The 19386-nt window shown below is 42.6% G+C and overlaps 1 protein-coding gene and 1 long non-coding RNA gene across 6 annotated transcripts in view; one reads left to right on the top strand and one right to left on the bottom strand.

Moving 5' to 3' along the window:
• Positions 1 to 6868: 6868 nt before the first annotated feature.
• Positions 6869 to 19167, bottom strand: LOC140909640 (uncharacterized). Of its 2 annotated transcripts, none has more exons than XR_012158306.1 (4): positions 18991 to 19167; positions 9442 to 9613; positions 7425 to 7504; positions 6869 to 7338 (listed from the first exon to the last, which is right to left on the bottom strand). It is a non-coding gene; the product is annotated as an uncharacterized LOC140909640 (long non-coding RNA). The 2 variants fall into 2 exon arrangements; XR_012158305.1 differs by having other exon boundaries at positions 8434 to 9613.
• PCSK2 (proprotein convertase subtilisin/kexin type 2) overlaps positions 18376 to 19386 on the top strand; it is a 202771-nt gene continuing 201760 nt past the window's right edge. The window contains exon 1 of one of the 4 annotated variants that reach the window (XM_073339426.2): positions 18376 to 19150. In XM_073339426.2, the coding sequence (XP_073195527.1) occupies positions 18971 to 19150 (180 nt within the window). In that variant the 5' untranslated portion in view covers positions 18376 to 18970. The remainder of the gene's footprint in view (positions 19151 to 19386) is intronic. The other 3 variants (XM_073339427.2, XM_073339428.2, XM_073339425.2) reach the window with 3 other exon arrangements.

Consider the following 19386-nt stretch of genomic DNA (forward strand, 5'->3'; position numbering starts at 1 on the left):
GCTTTGCCATTTGGGGCAGTTGAAAATCAACTCTTTCCAGAGACTAGAGTTGCTGGTTATGACACCAGTTATTAAGATTGATGTCCCGAGGGCTGGAGTTGGTTTTAGGCTGGTAAGTCTTGTGAAATTCTCCATTGCTGACCCTTTATCAGAGCACTGTTGTTTGAAGCAGAGGGCTGGTCAAATACAAAATGAAAGCGAAGAATCTTCATCCTGTCAATCAAAACAAAGGTGGGTGGATCCCTCAGTGTACATTGTACAAGAGACTGGGTCTCAAGGATGGAGTTAATCTGTAAATAGTTGGCGTAAAGGGAATTAAAGTGTGTGTGTATAATGAGTGGAAAGTAAACCCTATATATAAGATAATGGTCCCAACACTTTCTTGTGAAAATGCATAGTCTCTTTCTTGGATGTCCCTTTGAGAAGGCAGAATGAATAACCGTAAGCAATAAAAATAATATGGCCCTGTTTCTGACATGTTCTCTTAGTTTAGCAGGCAAGACATAGGCTCTAAGTCACTTTCGGAGACTTTACCCTAAGTCCCATTTTGAAATGTGTCTAAGGCACTGAGGTGTCTATGTCCTATTAACTTTCATTGAGAGTCAATCTCCTTACTCACTTTTCAAAATGGGGATTAGGGTAAAATTTCCAAGTGATTTAGAATCCTAGAAATATAGGACTGGAAGGGACCTTGAGAGGTCATCTAGTCCAGACCCCTGTGCTCATGGCAGGACTAAGTATTATCTAGACCATCCCTTACAGGTGTTTGTCTGACCTGCTCTTAAAAATCTGCAGTGATAGAGATTCCACAACCCCCCTAGGAAATTTATTCCAGTGCTTTAACCACCCTGACAGTTAAAGTTTTTCCTAATGTCCAACCTAAACTTCCTTTGCTGCAATTTAAGCCCATTGATTCTTGTCCTATTCTCAGAGGTTAAGAAGAACAATTTTTCTCCCTCCTTCTTGTAACAACCTTTTATGTATTTGAAAATCTGTTCTGTCCCCTCTGTCTTTTCTTTTCCAGACTAAACAAAACCAATTTTTTTCAATCTTCCCTCATAGGTTGTGTTCTAGACCTTTAATCATTTTTGTTGCTCTTCTCTGGACTTTCTCCAATTTGTCCACATCTTTCCTGAAATGTGGTGCCCAGAACTGGACAAAATACTCCAGTTGAGGCCTCATCAGCACAGAGTGGAAGAATTACTTATCGTGTCTTGCTTACAACGCTCCTTCTAATACACCCTAGAATAATGTTGGTGTTTTTTTTGCAACAGTGTAACACGGTAGACTCATATTTAGCTTATGGTCTACTATGACCCCTAGATCCCTTTCTGCATTACTCTTTCCCAGACAGTCATTTCCCATTTTGTATATGTGCAACTGATTGTTCCTTCCTAAGTGGAGTACTTTGCATTTTCCTTATTGAATTTCATCCTGTTTACTTCAGACCATTTCTCCAGTTTGTCCAGATCATTTTGAATTTTAATCCTATCCTCCAAAGCACTTGCAACCCCCTCCCCCCAGCTTGGTATTGTCCGCATACTTTATAAGTGTACTCTCTATGCCATTATCTATTTAGGAGTCTGTCTTGCCAAAGCACTTTTCAAAATGGGACTTAAGCTCCTAAATCACTTACATGCTATTGAAACTTCACTCATAGTTTAGTAGTAACACGAAAGGATATGCCTTCACCTTTTCTTGCTTCCAGGTTTTTCATTAGCAAATTTAACATACAACACACAGTTCAAGAGGGAAAAAATGAAAAGTTAGCTTTTTAACGTCTCTCTCCAAATTCCAAAGCCCAGCATTCAGTACAAAGTGCAGTGAATCAGGGAAAACAGCTTTTCAATCACCAGTCTGCAAAATGCAAATGTGGGCTGCAGGGCTCTTATTTTTTCCCCCTGGCTCACAAGGAGTGGAGTGAAGAGTGAGCATGTGTGGGGCGGCTGGGGGGTTGTTTGAAGGGTTTAAACTTTAATAAAATCCTCTGATATTGGGGTTATTTGGTTTTTGTTTTATTGTGTAGAAGGTCATGGCCGAAAGCTTGGGGTAGAAGCTCTTTCTGTATCTAGTGTTGATCGATTAAATAAATGCAGTATGTTCAGCTACCACTAATGAGAGTTCAGTTCTGTGTGTTTATTTTAGTACCCCCAGAGATGGCTGACACCAAAACAGTGAAACTTGAGGATTATACCAGCTGCTGGAGGACTTCCGGTAAAGAGGTGTATTCCAAAATTTAGAACAGTATTACATAATGATGAAATATATTTGTGTAAAATTATTGTTCAAGCAGTGCTACAGGTGATAGGATGCTTATTCCTTTTCAGTGGGTTTTTGCGCTTTTTTTTTTAAGTCAATCCCAAATTTGCTAAACTCTTGGCCTTGGCCTCATGAGATTACTGGTTACTAAGACTTTGGATTCAGGATTTAATGGACCCAACGTCTGATCCAGTATGACAAGCCCTTAAAATTTTGCTCACATTTGCTTCTTGCCTTCCTCCAAGTGCTTTTGAGTGGCACTGCCAATTTACTTTGACCTGGCCATAAATGGTATTTAAAACAACATTGGAGTCAGTTGGAGTTTTGCCATTGACTTCAGTGAGGCCAAGATTTTGCCCATTGCCTTTATTTAAGGGGGACTTTGCTTGCAGCTATTGCTACTCAGCCACTGTTGTACTAAATAATCTGCTTTTATGTCTCAGCTGATTCTGTTCCATTGTCCTGGTTACAGCTTGTACATCCTGCTTGGAGGGCAGTGTATCCAACACAGGGACACTGAATTAGTTTCACATTGAAAGTGTTTTAATTCAAGACCGCTACATCTCTTTACATGCTGCCTCTGTTCTCTACCTCTGGTCGTGTGTGTGTGTGTGTGGTGTATAAGTACAGAGGCTCTCTGCTTATAGCATATCAATACTTTAAAAGCTCTTAGCCTTTGGCTCCAGCCTTCATCCTCCACTTGCCAGTAGGGGCCCCTGTTCATCTAAACGTGGGGAGGCGAGTAAAAATTTGCTCAGAGCCAGTTTCTAGCAGTGGGTGAGGATCATACCACATCTGACTCAAAACAGGGTAGGCAGTACCTACCTCAAAGAGCTCCTTGTGCCATTTCTACCAGCTTGTGCTATAATACTTTTAAAGTCCAGAGTCTGATACTGTTACTCAATAGGCATAAGCGTATCCGAATCTGTTTCAGTATCTGGAGCCTGGTGGTAAATCATTGTTTTCTAAACTGCCTGAATAAGGTTGACCATCTGTCCCTTACTTTAAAAGACATCCTTTGTTTGTTGCTTAATGTTCAGGATGCACTTTATCCCATATCTCAGCAGTAATCATGCAAAGGATCATACATTGTGATACACATGCATGATTTTGTGATGTAAGATTTTGTACCACCAATACAACACTGCAGGAAGCTGTACCTTGAAAAATGAGCTTTGTCCTGTATCTTTCATGTAGTTCTCTTTTTGTTTCCTTGAATTGCCAGTGGTCAATCAATATCTAAGATGCATTGCAATGAAGTCATAATGGCCTTTATTATCATCATTTATCTGAACTACTCTATGTTCTGCTGTGAATTAGAAGACTGAATTGATGATTTTCCCATTCAGAAGCATCTCTATCTAGGTGGTGCTGGTTTGGGGGATGTGTGGACACCCCTGGCAAACTTGCCTACCTTGGGCAAGGTCTAGCTCCTCTTGCTCACATGAGTAGTTCCAGTGACTTTCAAGGTATGGCTCTTGAGTAAGGGGCGCTGGATTTGGCCTTAAGAACTGATCACATCAAACCATTGTACAAACCAACCATTTATGTCAAAGGAGCGAGTTTTTATTGTTTGTTACAGTAGTGCCCAGAGAGCCCAGCAAGCTGATGACCTGTTGTCTGTACGTTGCCTGGCACATAGCGAGAGACCACCCTGCCCTGATGAGCTCACCATCAAAACTGACAAAAGGTCAGAGGGGAAACATAGGCACAGGGAGGTGAAGTGACTTACCTATGATCATGCCAATTAGTGGCAGAGGTGGGAATAGCACTTAGGTTTCCTAACTAATGCCAGTGCCCTAAGCTACTAGAGCATGATGCTTGAAGACTTGGGTGTATCTAGAATGCAGGGTCAGGCTCCTTCCTTCTCATTGGTCCTGTTCTGTGCTTTTCTCTGAATAAAACCATAATCTGAGGACTGTTCAGATACCTTTACATATACTGGGCCCTGAACTGTTTTTAGCTCTGCTCTCACTTCACACTGAATGAAATAGAGAGTTATTGCAACCCTTTTAAATGACAAAGCACCGACAAACTATTCTGAAGGTTGCCCTCCATGCTAACCCTGCAGTTCTGACTGCTAAAATGCTTCTGCTTGCAAATCTAATTAGATAGCAGGGTATAAATATCTGTGACTTTCGGTTATTGCCAGATTTTTGAAGAATCCTCTTATCATTTTTCACTCATTAGCTTGGTAGTTTTCTGTCAAGAATGCCCAGCTTGTAGGTATGGTTAGAAACCTCTACCTGAGTTATTTCTAATGAATTAGAACTAACTCCACAAGTTATGCATTCCCAATTTTTGGGATGCGCCCATTGTAATTCTAAGGCAAAAAAAGCATTGTTCTCTTTATTAAAAAGGAACCCCCCCCAAATATTGATCAGATAAGAGTTGTCTGAAACAAGTGTTTTCCCTTCCCTTTGGTTTAATCATTCTTTCTGTTTATATAGCTCCAGATTTGACTACCCTTCCACGTGTTAAGTAGTACATTGCTCTGTGAATAGTTCCATTTCGCTTCAAGTCAATATGACCACTTCTGAAGCAAGGTGTTAATCACCATAAAAAGGCATAGACAAATGTAGGCCTACACATGCTGATGCACATTCCTCATACCTCAGGAATCCTATAATGATTTGAGCAGAGACATCACTGAAGACAAACCAACCCAAAATAACTTTCAGGAGATTAATTTGGATTTTGGCATAAAAACAAACAAGTCTCCAGACAAAATTATTGCTTTGGGGGAAGATTTTCAAAGGCACAAATAGGTGTTTAGCATCCAACTCCTGTTGGTCTTCAGTGGGACTTGAATATCTGTCTGGTCCTGGTACCTTTGAAAATCCTCCATATTTGTTTTCCAAGTTTCTATTGCAATAGCACTTATGAATCCTGTGCAGGAATTAGGGCCTATTGCACTGGATACCAAACAAACCGATAACACAGACACTCCCTCCCTGGATTACTTACAATTTATGATTTTACACTGGGGTGGGCAAACTTCTGCAGCTGGGGAGCAGGATCGGGGGCCACTCCACACAGCTCCCAGAAGCAGCAGCATGGCCCCCTCCGGCTCCTACGCATAGGGGCAGCCAGGGAGCTCTACTCTGCACGCTGCTGCTGCCCCCATCCCAAGCACTGCCCCCACAGCTTCCATTGACTGGGAACTACAGCCAGTGGGAGCTGTGGGGTGGTGCCTGTGGATGGGCAGCGCACAAAGCCATCTGGCCATGCTGCCATGTTGGAGCCATAGAGGGGACATGCTGCTGCTTCCGGGAGCTGCTTGAGGTAAGCGCTGCCCGGAGCCTACACCTCTAAGACACTCCACGTGCCCCAACCCCCTGCCCAAGCCCTGATTCCCCTTCTGTCCACCGAACCCCTTGGTCTCAGCCTGAAGCACCCTCCTACACCCCAAACTCATCATGCCCAGCCCCATCCCCATTCCAGAGCCCTTCCCACCCCCGCATCCCACTGCCCCCAGACCCCGCTCCTGCACCATGAACTCCTAATTAATGGAGCCTGCACCCCAACCCCAATTTTTGTGAGCATTCATGGCCCACCATACAATTTCTATTCCCAGATCTGGCCCTCAGGCCAAAATTTTGTCTATCCCTGTTTTGCACAATATGCAACAGGCAAATAAACAGATGGAGGGATGGAGAAAGTAACAGTACACCTATTTGCACAATGAGAAGTTCATTTGGCCTTCATAGTCCCAGGGTATCTCCATGTGTTCTTCTTTCTGACAATCTGAATCACTTTCAGTGAGAAGTGGTTCATGTTCTCCAGCTGGAGCTGCTACTCTAATGAAAAAGAAACTACTGAAATTTTTGCCTCAAAAATCAGCTAATAGATGGTGGAATGAATGAAATATGAAGCACTTTGCCTCTATCAGGTACAACAATGTGTCTGCTGCCTAGGAGATGATAAAGGCCCAGACAGCCACATCAAGGACCGTCTATAGTTCACAGGAATGAGCTGGAGAAGTTTTCCAGTTCCACCATTGTTAACTGCTAGTGGCATTGACATTCTGCTCTCACCAATTATATGTGAAATCAAGATAGAAGATAAGTACTGAACCATTCACAGCTGTTGAAATGATTGGATTGATCTTTGACAGCCCACAAACTCTCCTCATTGCTGCGTCACTTCCATAAATTCTCTGTATAGATTATGAAAAGCATTTGTCTCAACAGTGCACAAACAGAGAAACTGAACAACTTGTGCAACCAGTGACAAGGAAATGAGAGCCGAGAAGCTGGAACGATAACAGATGACACAGATCAGGGGTCTCAAAGTCCTGGCCCGTGGGCCATCTGCAGCCCGAGACCCTCCCCAGTGCAGCCCGTGGAGGAGAGACACATGCAGATGTGCTGCTGGCAATGTCTGCTGCAGGTGCCACCCCCTGCAGCTCCCATTGGCTGGGGGAGAGGGACAGAGATACCATCACTAGTTGCCAGGCAGAATCATTAGTTGCCAGGCAGTCAGGCATGGAGGCAGCCTCACTTTTTTCCACAATGAATATAAACAAGTCAAAATACCAAACACAACTATCTGATGCGCACCTTGCTGCAATCCTGAAGGTTTCAACTGCTCAGTTACTGAGGCCAAACTGACAGAACTGAAGCATTGCCAGGTGTCTGGCAAACGCTAAAAACTCTTTGGCAGGTGAAGAATTGTATAAAGTTGTATGACAGTTTAATTATTTCTAAGAAATTCAAAATAAAAAATACACTATAAACATTTTCTTTTCTGAACACCATCTTCAGTGACATTGCTGGCACATGATGGCATCTATCACATTAGTAGATGTGCAGGTGAATGAGCCCTTGATGGTGTGGCTGGTGTGGTTGGGTCCTATGATGGATAGGTTGTAGATCGTTGATGATGCGCTGGAGAGGTTTTAGCTGGGAGCTGTACGTGATGGCCAGTGGTGGTCTGTTATTTTCCTTGTTGGGCCTGTCCTGTAGTAGGTGACTTCTGATACCCGTCTCGCTCTGTCAATCTGTTTCCTCACTTCCCCAAGTGGGTATTGTAGTTTTAAGAATGCTTGATAGAGATCTTGTAGGTGTTTGTCTCTGTCTGAGGGATTAGAGCAAATGCAGTTGTATCTTAAGGCTTGGCTGTAGACATTGGAGCAAATGTGGTTGTATCTAGGGCTCATTTACCTGCACATCTACTAATGTGATATGCCCTCATGTGCCAGCAATGCTCCTCTGCCATGTACACTGGCCAAACTGGACAGTCTCTATGTAAAAGGATAAATGGACACAAATTGGACATTGGGAATGGTAACCCATAGAAGCTAGTAGGAGAATACTTCAATCTCCCTGGACATTCAATAACAGATTTTAAAGTAGCCATTCTTCAACAAAAAACCTTCAAAAACAGACTTCAAAGAGACACTGCAGAGCTACAATTCATTTGCAAATTTTACACCATCAATTTTTGGGCTTGAATATGGACTGGGAGTGGCTGGCTCACTATAAAAGCAATTTTCCCTCTCTTGGTATTGACACCTCCTCATCAGTTATTGGGAGTGGACTACATCCACCCTGACTGAATTGGCCCTGTCAGCACTGGTTCTCCACTTGTAAGGTAACTCCCTTCTCTTCATGTGCCAATATATATTTTATGCCTGTATCTGTAATTTTCACTCCATGCATCTGAAGAAGTGGGTTTCTTACCCACGAAAACTTATGCCCAAATAAATCAGTCTTTAAGGTGGCACCGAACTCCTTGTTGTTTTAATGGCTTCATGTAATTATATATACTTAAGTCATTTAAAAATGTAAACCACATTTAAATGACATATGCAACATCACTTTATGTAGTTATCACAATCTGGATTTATCATTGGGGCAGTCTAGTAAGTAGAATTTGTACAATTGCAGAAAAAGGAGAATTATCCCATGTCTAGTATTATAGCTGAGCAAATAATTCACAATTGATTTATCTGTTGAATTTAACCTCCTTTTCTGCCCCTAGAATGTTTGTGAATAGATCCATATTTTCTCAAATGTATTTGTTCAAAAGGATTCAGCACTATTTTGCTGCTTTTTCTTTAAACCCTAAGAATTCCTCTCTGAAAATTGCATCTGTGTGTTTGATATTTCCAACATTGTTTCTGTACACTCACTGGATGAGTGAATGAGCACTTTTGGTACAAATACTCACATGTCAGCTTAAACTTCAGTTTCCATAAATACTGTTGTGTGCAAACTTGACATTCACTATCCAGGAACATCCATGTGAGTAAAACTCAGTTGCGCAATTATTCATAGGAAACAAAGAGAAAGGGACTATTTCTGTACCTTCATTTGTAAGCACTGGTTTAATTCCTATTGGAGTCAATGGGACTTAAGCACATGCTTAAATGCTTTACTGAATAGGATCCTGAGGCGGTATTGTGCTTTTTGCACTTAGCCATGAGTAGTGGCAATGGGCAACAGCAGCTCCTGCAGTGGAAGGAAGGAAGGAAGGAAGCTCCTGCAGCAGCTGCAGTTCCATCCATGCTTCCCTCTTGAAAGCATGCAACTTACTTCTCTCTGTGCACCTACCCACCTCAGCTGGCTAGTGCATAGGGATGCCACCAAGGTTCCACCTTCTCCTCCATCTCTTTATCTCCTTGCTCACTTGCTGTCTAGAGGGAGCATCTGGCCTGCAGCATTCTGCACAGGACCTAGGCCCATGAGTAGCATGTACATAGGGGTTGGAAGGGAGGCTTTCCCCCCTCACCACACACTGCATGGCTGTCTTAGGACTCATTACAATCTAACCCGTACATATTTGAACAAATGTTTGTAGAAAATCTTCAGCATTTGCCCAGCTCAAACCCCACACACATCCCTCAGCTAAAAGCCCTAAAACCAACAGTTGCAAAAGCTGATTGATTAAAAGGGAGAAAGGATTTGGCCAAGTCCTTAGGTTGAGACAGCAGAATGCTACAAAGCGTAAAGACCACTCCAAAGGGAGGCTAATGGACATAGATGTTGATAGAAATAAATAAATTGATTTACTTACTGAAAACTGTTATTCTGGGACATTCTGCTTCAAGCAATGTTTTGGTTGTTTGAGATTTTTCACACACAACATGGGGAAACTAACAGCTGGTCAGCAGCATTCTCCTGGGGGATAAGCTGTGAATGTGTGAAATCAGTATGAAAAGAAAATGAACAAACTTACCCAAGACATGCCCCAACCCATTTTGGGGCTTCTTAATATTTTGTTCCTTCTGGCAGCAACTGACAGAAGAATGACCGGAACAAGAGTAATCAAAGAACCCCCAGCAGAGATGGAAGGATGTTCATTTTTCTTCCACTGGCCTTTCATTTTCACTGGGCTATGGAAATTTTATCTGAAGTAGAAAATATTGAGCTTTAAGGGCAAATCTCTGTTAAAATGCTATTCACCCAAACTGCTTTTTAATCTTTGTCACTGTGCCAACATGAATAAAGAAAGCAAGCAGACATCTTCATGGACACTTTAGAAAATGAGGAGAGTCAAAGTTAAGGATAAACTTGGAAAAAAACCCAAACTTTTCAACGTATGGAACTACTTCACTCAAACAACCTTAACTTTGCCCCATAGAGACCCTGGCTTCCTGTCCTTCCCATTTTTGAGTTCCCGTCTTGTCTGCTTTGTAACTTGTCATTTGATCAGATTGTCTTCTTAGCTTTTAATAAAAAAGGCTGTAACCTAAAAAAGGCATGTAGCAGACCCCTTAAATTTGAAAATGCCGGTAACTATATCACTGCCTTCCTCTATCTTCCCTGGGTCATCCTCTTCCATAAAGGCTTTAACATGTCTGAAGATAGTGATGATCCTGCACTAGTACCGCTGGTGGGGCGAGTACCAAAAAATGTGCACTACACAGCACTGGTTTGTGAAGTGGCTTGAGTTGCAAATGTCTCAGAGGGCACTCCCTATCTCTACCCTACGAGCTAGGGGTGTGAATCCCCTACTCGAGTACACGTACTTACGCTAGCTCTCCTCGAGCTAGCGTGAGCATAAGTAGCCATGTAACCACCGTGGAGGTACAGCTGAGCTGTGCTGAGTGCATACCCACCAGCGTCAGGTGAGTTTGTAGTTCGCATGACTCAGCCATGCCTTCACTGCTGATACCCATGCTACCATGCCTACACTGCTACTTATACTCATGCAAGCTCAATGAGAGCTAATACGAGTCCTTGTATGCGAGCAGGAGAACCACCTCACTAGCTCACAGTTTAGACATAATCTTAGTGCTCTCTCTAAGAGGCTCAGGATAGACTCCTTCCCTTGTAGGGACCCTGTATTACTGATGGCATGCAAATTTACCCAAGTGATGTGTATTCTCAACCTTGACACCAGTTCAGCAAAGCTTATGCCAGGGATTATGTAGAGTGACAGTATCTATTGTACATTTTATATCTTGCTGCACCTTTTAACTACAGGCAGCACAAAAATTAATTGGGCACAACTCCCTATAATTATTGAGTGGAAGAGGAATAAAAGGTACTTTAACCCCCCTATACCTGCTAAGTACTTGTACCAATAATATCCATCCTTTCTCCTGACCATGAATTACTGGTTGTCTTACCCTTCTCTACAGCTGGGAGAGTTTTATTTTGGCTGGACACAGACCAGTGTTTTAGTGCTTTATAGGTAACACCTGCAACAGGGTCTTGAATTCTTATCCTTTTTCAAACAGTTTTTTTAAACTTGTGTGGGGTTAAAAGATGTGGGGTAAAGAAACACCAGTGATGATATGAGTCCAATATATCCCTCCCACCACTCCATTTACTTTCATGGGCTTAACCTAATGATGAATTTCACTTCTTATTCCCCAGCCATAAGCAGACATGTTGTCTAACTAAAGCAACAATTTCTTAACAAGAGGATCTTGATTACACTAAGAGCCTCTTTCTTCCTCAGTGTTTTTATTCCATAGAATATCCTAGCTCCTGACTGATAAGTACTCAGCTCTTTCAGAATCAGCTCACCTCTTCTTTGTACAAAATTCAGCTTCTATCTTGTTTCCCTTCTTATGCTGACTCTGGTACTATGCAATCTATTCTACTCTTGGAACAAGGGGCTGATGATAAAATCAACATGTACAGAGCAGTAGCACTGAAAATCTGGAAAAAGGCATTTATATTTTCATTAGAAAATATATGAATTCCACTCTTAGTGTCTTTTCTGCTATGAAAAATCTGATGATCGCTAGGGAGGGGCCAAATACAACAGTAAGATTCTCTCATCCCTTCCCAAGCAAACAATAAGTATCTCCTAAATCATGGCAGCTAATGTGTATATTGAGGGAAGGTGGAATTTCAGTGTACTATGTTTCTCAAGGTTATTGATTGTGCGGGGGAGAAAAGAAAAATTCTGAAATTTTCTGTTTGTTCAAAATTGAAATAAAATGTTTATTATTTGTATGATCGTAATGCCTACTCATGGTACAGGTCACCAGTGAGCTAAGGTTGTACAAACACAGAACAAAAGCGACAGCACCTGCCCCCAGGAGCTTAAACAGAAATTTCAACATTTCTTGTGGAACAGAAATTCAGAATAAATTTGATTTGGAAACTCTGAGTTTTGTTTTTGATGATTTAAAACAACTATAAATTATATAAGAAACACTTTGACATTATTGAAATTAAATCAGTAAGTTGAAATGATTCATTTTCACTTTTTCCCATTGAAAATTTCATAGAAATTGAGATGTTTCTGCGAAACATTTTGATGGTGGGAAAAATGCAGTTTTCCCACCAAAAACTTTGTTAAACTTTTCAACTGGCTTTCTTCAGGTTAAATTCAAGTGATTCCAGTTTAGAGCCCTGATTGGGTTGAGAAGGTATTGGTGTATGCCTTATCTACATGCCACCTGCCCCCACTGACCAATGAGTAATTCGTTACTGTTTTGTCATCTGGTTAGCTGGATTTTCTCAGAAGCCCCTTCTTTGGGTCTCTCTAATTTCCCCTTCTGAGCTCCATGCTTAGTAAGGTTCAAAGTGACTAATATATGACCTGTACCTCTCTGAGCCAACCCTATATCTTTTACAATTTCCCCCTGGCCTCTTACCAGGTGTCCCCATTGTCTTGTAAACCTTTTGGGTTTCCTTTTTCCCTTGGCCCTCAACCAAGTTATTTTCCCTTAAATGTTTTCTGATCTTTCCCACAGCATTCTCCAGTCTCATATGAGTCCTCTTTTCATCCATTGTTATCTCCTAAAATGTCACCGAGAAGCCATCTGGTCCAAGCCTCACTGATTTCTCTGTGCAATTCTAGGTCTAAAATCACTCTCACAGACCTCCCCTGAAGACACTCTCTAACAAGTCATAAAAATGATACAAAATTGTTGAATCTGACAAGCTTATCTTTTTAATACAAATGCATCATACAAATACATTGATTTAAATATCAGAGGGGTAGCCGTGTTAGTCTGTATCCACAAAAATGAGGAGTCTGGTGGCACTTTAAAGACTAACAGATTTATTTGGGCATAAGCTTTCGTGGGTTTGGAGTGTGGGATGGGGTCCAGGACATCTGAAGAAGTGGGGTTTTTTTACCCACAATGATTTCAATTCACCACTTTAAGGGAACTTTCTGCATTGGCTATTTAGGGCCTGATTCAGAAAAGCACTTACACCTATGACTAATCACATCTATTTTTGTGTGTGCTCTATTTAGTAAAATACTTAATTATGTTAATTAAATCTCATTGAAGTCAGCCAGGCTTAAGCTCCTGCTTAAAGTGAAATGTACTTTGCTGAATCAAGGCTTAAGCACACAGCCCCTGTGAATTTATTGCATAAATTATAGTTTAACAATATTTCACATTCTTCTCTTCATCCTTCCAAATGTAGCAGGCACATAGGCTGAAATGTATCTTTAAACCCACCTTTCATCTTTCTGGATCATGTGCATGTGAAAGTAAATATAATATGAAGTATGGGAAACTGCTTTCACTGATTACATTAATCATTTTCCACTATGTACTTTGCCATATTGTTCTGTTGGTACTTATAATTCCATGCTACTCCGATAACTGACACCATGGCTCATGTATGCACAGGTACAATAAATATCCTATGTTTTGCTGGTTCCTGCTCTGAAGAATGTAGGATTATGAAATCCAGAAACTGTAGACTGGAAGATTGTTAGTGTGCATCTGAACTTCAAGTGTTCTAAGTTTTGAAGGATCATACAATACTTAAAAGGGATGGTAGGGGACTTATTTTAGTTGTAGAACCAGCTAAATGCCAACCTCTTAGATTCACACACCTTAAATGCAAAGCAGTATATGTTTTAATCCTCTCTTTCTCCATTAACAGCAGCTTATTTTAAGGCAAAATATGCAGACGATCAGGAGCCAGTTACCTTTAAATGCTGTTGCCAGCATTAATAAATCTATAATCAAAAAGCCCAACAACCTCAAACAGCAGAGGTCTGTTCAAATTGTTATACCACCAACTAGTCCAGACTGAGGTTTTTCAAATGCCACAGGACACTCTAGAAACCCTCCAGAGTAAGTACACCAAGCACATAGAGGACTGATCCTTGGTCTAGAGAAGCACTTGTTGGTTTGATTAGTTGATTTGCTATGATTGTTCAGATTACTATTCTCTCTTTTGTTGAATGTCCCCGAACCCATTTTACAACAGTTTTAGTATCAGTGCTTATTTTGACAAATCTTCTCACCCCAAGCAGGGCTCTATTAACATAACATACATAAATCTACATTTTCCAAGGCTGTGCTCCCTTCTGTATGCACTAAATTATGTACATGCATATAAACAACTGCCCCTTGTTGATACAGACACCTGTGGACCTACTAACACCTGCACACACAGTTTAAATAGTATAATAATTGCATGTATGTACATATTTAAAAACATGCACCAGCAAAATCAATTGGCCTCTGTGACCTTCACAGGTGCCAGTATGAACATGTGTACAAATATTAGACTATTTAATGTGAGCATTCAAGTATTTTGCATCTGCAGTTGCAGGTGCAAGCATGTGACTATTTCTTTACTATCAAAAATAGTTGCCAGCTGTAAATCTTTGCTAACTGAGGAATGTTACTGCTGTATTCATAGTATTCTCTCGGCATTTCCTATATAAGTACTGCAAGTACCATGTTGGTGGTGGTTAGTTATTAAAAGCAAAGTACTGAAGATTTGAGAGATCACCTCTGTACCTGGAATTGTACAGGCATCTTTCGATTCACTACTACTGCACTTAGCACAATGGAGCCTTGACCCTTGTAGGCTTCCAGAAATTACTGCAATGTAAATGCCTGATAGCAGAATTTGTTGGACCCGTATCAGTCTATGCTTCAGTCAATACACAGCTCTGAAACAGTATTTAAGGGGCTTGCATGAACCTTAAGATATTGGCTGTTTCTGGGTCAAATTCTCTTTTTTAAAATTTGTTCTTTTAGGATAAGCACAAAAGAGAAAGATGGGGGAGGGGGACAATGGCTGTCATTTTTTAATGAACCCATCTGGTGGATGTGATGAGTAGCACTGATAGAAGCCAGAGAGAACCTGCCCCCACTAAGTGAAGGCAGATAGAATGAAGAGTCTCTGGCCCAAGAGTGGAAGAGACTAGTAGATACTTACTGGTCTTTCTCTTTGAGGAAAATAACCTTGGCTAAGATGTGGTACTTAGGGTATAATAGGGGCATTCGTTGGAAACCTAGCCTGTTTGTTATGGCATTGCTTTGAAGTGATGTTTGATCCTATCATTACTTGAAGTAGTCACAGCATAAGTTTTCCTCCATGGTCTCCCACTCCCTAGGTATTTTCCAAAGCCCTATTTTATTTTATTTTATTTTATTTTATTTACATGTTCTGGCTCTGGGGAAACCTTTTCCCAGGAACCCGCTCCAGTGTCCCTGTGTACATAGTAGGGTCATGGCTATATGTCCTAGCGCTTAGCCTTTGAAGAGAGACTATTTTTCTCACTACCTTCCTTTATAACTTCTAACATGAATGTCCAACTTTCTAAAATGAAGCAATGCCATCTCATGCCATTAATTGCTAAAATGCACTTGACTCCTTCATTTCAAATCTCCCCATAACCCCTTGTTTTTCCCTATATCTGTTGCTACAAATCCAGGTATTATCTTTGATGCTGCTTCAGATTCCAGTGAGAAATACGGTTATATTCTCATTTGGCAACTTCAAAAAAAAATTTCCAAGGGAGACCCAAGCTTATTCAAAATGATGCTCGGATGATGATTCATTCTTTCATAACCATGCAATTGGATTATTGTAATGTTCTGTTTTCAGCTTTTCAAAATGCCACTGCTCACATGCTTACTAGCACTATTAGAGATTTAAGCAATTTAAATCTTGTTCTCAGAGAACTCCACTGGCTTCCATGCAGAGGAAAAGCATTTACAATTCACCTTGACATATTGGGACTTCTTTGGCATAGTACCATCCAATTGTATTGCCCCCAATCCCTAAACTAATGTTTGCATTTTGTTGGCCATGTACTAATTCCAGATTCTTTTTGTAAGAAAAATGAAGAGAATTTAATTGTTGGGGTAGGAAATGGATTGGCTATCCTGGGTTTGTCTGTAGAGGAAGTATAGGAGGACAATGGCAGTACACATTTATCAGAGTGCCTCACCAATTTGCCCTGCCAATGGAGTAGTTCAGTTGCCATGTCCATTCATTTATAGCATCTTAACTTGAACTGCCAGTTATGGTAGTTTTAAGCTATAGAAACTGATCCACTGGGTTCTAGACTGAAATCACAGACTCATAACTACTATTTTTCTTTAACTGGACCTATTTAATGGAATTTTCCCTGCCTGAGGTTACACAGCAAGCCCCAGATCCACAACCTAAATATCTTTTGAGGATCTGGGCCCAGGTCAGTCCTAGAGCTGGGAATTGAACCGAGGTATCCTGAGTCTAAGTCCAGTGCCTTAATCACAAAGCTCGCTACCTCCTTGCTCTTTTCCTTCATCCCCTTTTCTGTCTAATGTCCCTCCCTTTTTGTTCTCCCTCACCTCAAACAGTTGGCAAACTCTCTAAGGCAACCAGAAATGGCAGGAAGCCCTGTTCCCTTGCTCCTGACTATAGACCTGAACAGTTTTTTTGTTACTGATGCTCCACCTTATATATGGCAGCAGCAAAGTGGAAAGCATTGATCAGAGGGATGGTTTTAGAGGGCAGGGACTCTTCTAAACACTTTTATAGGGAAGTTAGGCTTCTTTGAGGCAGGTAGATCCTAGAAATCTCCCCTTCTGTCCCTGAGAAACTTTGTGCAGAAGTCACTACAGTCCTTGCTTCCTCTCTGGCAAGCTCTAATTAGTGCTGTTCATCCTGTAATTTCATGAGCACCAAAATTCCCCAGGAACACGTCAAATGCTTTAGTAGTGTGTTTAAAAAAAAAAAAAAGGCATTTTGCAATGGGAGTGTCAGCAGATCAATTAAAAAAAAAACTTGGATTTTTTTAATAGTGTATATTATTTTCAGTAAATACTTGCTCTTTGAACAGGCATCTAAAAACCTGCAATCCATTGACATAATCTCTTTAATAGGTTGAGAGACTGCTTTTCTCCCCGATATTCCATTTGTAATGCATACCTTTTTTAGCATTAGTAATTCATTTTAAAGCTTTCAGTTTGGTTTTAATGTGTTTTGGATCAGGCCCCAAGTTTCATTTTTCTTCTGCCTGCGTAGGGGATTTTCATGCAGAGGAAGGAAATCAATAATTTGTCACAATACATCAGCTCCCATTTGGTTTTGGAGTGTCTATTCTATCACTGTGGTTATCTGTTCCTTCCTTCTTTTGAGAGTATTTTAGGATAATGAAAATAAGACAACCCATATACCTTTTAATCTTTACTGTTTTACAACTTCTTTTATGCAAATTGTTTTAATCTTTTCTCTATTTTAACCATTTGTAAAATGGATTACCACAAGTCTACTGCTCTATTTATTTCAAAATTAATAACCACTTGGCACACACTCTCTAACAACACAATTGTTACATCTCAAAGGAGTGTATTTTTGTCTGTTGCTTCCTTTTTAAAATAGGATGGGGCAACTGAAGGAGTTTCTTTCTGAGTGACACATTAATAAATACATTTGTGTAAACCTGCAGAAATCTAACTACCCTAGGATCCAGTCTCCTGTGTTATTTATTCCCATTGGAGTTTTGCAAATTGACTCTTTGGGGGCTTTTAAGGCTTATTGTCTAAAAAACTGAGTTTCCACCCCCTTTTAAAGCTATATCCCTTGTATGAAGCCCTGCTAGTGCATTGTCTGTCCCCCACCCTCATCCATGATTGCCTTATTTAAATGACAATATACATTCTTATAAATGTTTTGTCCATAAATTTAGCTCGGAATATCTTATTACCTGCTTACCACACTCAGAGGCTGCATGGATTGCTGCTTTGTTTCTCTTCCTCTCAGTGTGCTTTAAGAGTTTATTGGACGGAATGTACATCCACGTAGGTCTCACACACACACAGTGTGATGAAACTTGGGTCACAAGAATACTTCTCATGACCCCACATGTATTTGCTTCCTCATGCAGCCACCCCTAGAGGAAGCCGTATAAGTCCTTACTACTTTAACTGCCACTACAGCATTCATTTCTTTAAAAGATCTGAATTGGTTTAGCGTCGTTTTCCTCCCCCCTGGCTCAGGAGCCAAGGTTTTGTTTGTACGTTTCCCTGACACGGATTTATATTTCCCTCTGCACAGGGAACAACGTGGTCGGCTCTTGCATTTTCTGGGCTGCTCAGCTGCCCTCACCTAATGACTAAACGACACAAGCTCGAGTTCAGGCTGCGCAGTGGTGGACCTGGACCTCCTCCCTGGACCCAAGACACGGTCCTTGTAAACATAAACAATCCCTCTCTCATCATGGCAGGGGCGAGGGAAGCCAGGCTAGAGTCCTCTGGAGGGTCGCCAAATGCCCGTTCCCGGCGGGTCCCGGAGCCTTCTTTACCTACTTGATTTGTGCACTGTATCACAAAGCCTGGGGGACACATTGGGACCAGAGCGGTTATGGGCGGGGGAAAGCCCGTGCCAGGAAGGCGGCAGCCCCGGTGCACTGATGCCAGCATTTGGGACTGAAGCATGGGGTAAGGAGCATCTCCTGCCCGCCTGGCTCAGCACCGTCCCCGCAGGGAAACACGCCTTTCGCCCCCTGTGTAACGCACCACAGGGGTAGCGCTGCTGCTGGTCCCAGCGCGTGCGTCTCCCCGGGCTTCTCCCCGCCTTGCCCCGGGAGATGGAGGAATTCTCCAGGGTGCTGAACCAGGCAGCCGCGGGAACCGCTCGCCCCGGGTTAGCGAGCCCTAGGCTGCGGGCGTGCGCGGAGGGGAGGGAGGGAGCGGGGGGGGGAGAGGAAAGCTCCCCCCCCCGCAGCCTCCCGCGCACCTCCTCCCCGCACGTGATTGGCAGCGCTGCAATCTCACCTCAGCCCGGTTGGCGCTTTCCTGGAGCCGCCGCCGATACGAGCGGCGAGGAGGCGCTGACAGTGCAGATCTGCCCGCGAGCCCCCCGCGCACAGACCCGCCCGCGGCCGCTCACCAGCCGCCCCGCCGACTTCCCGCGCCGCGCCAGCTGCCGAGGGAGCGCACCGGCTGAGGCGGCGCCTTCAGCAGCGCCCTGCTTAGCCTCCCTCCAAGCCCGGGCCCCCCGCGGCGGCGGGCTGGTGGGTGTCCGCTCCCGCTCCCGCGGAGAGAGCCATGAAGGGGGGGCGCCTTACCCCGTGGACGATCGCTGGGCTCTTTTGGCTGGGTCTCCTTCTGTTGGCATCCGCTGAAATAGCCGTCTACACGAATCATTTCTGGGTGGAGCTGCACCGAGGGGGCGAGCCAGAAGCGAAGCAAGTCGCGGCCGAATACGGCTTTAGTGGGGTCCGAAAGGTAAGAGCCGCGCTCTGTTTAATTGCTTCGGCAGCTAAGGCCGTGGCGTGGTGCATTGTTTTGATAACAGCCGTTGATGAGATCTCTGCACGCAGTTTATAACACAGCAGGATACATCTGCAGACAGAGCCCCAAGGGCTGTGCGTGTCCCCCCTCCCGCAAATGTTGTCTAATTAAAATGCCCTTCAATTTGGGCTAAGGTCATGCTTGAACGTTGTGGGTCTATGCACCTGATA

This window comes from Lepidochelys kempii, chromosome 3, assembly GCF_965140285.1.
Source record: "Lepidochelys kempii isolate rLepKem1 chromosome 3, rLepKem1.hap1, whole genome shotgun sequence".
NCBI lineage: Eukaryota > Metazoa > Chordata > Testudines > Cheloniidae > Lepidochelys > Lepidochelys kempii.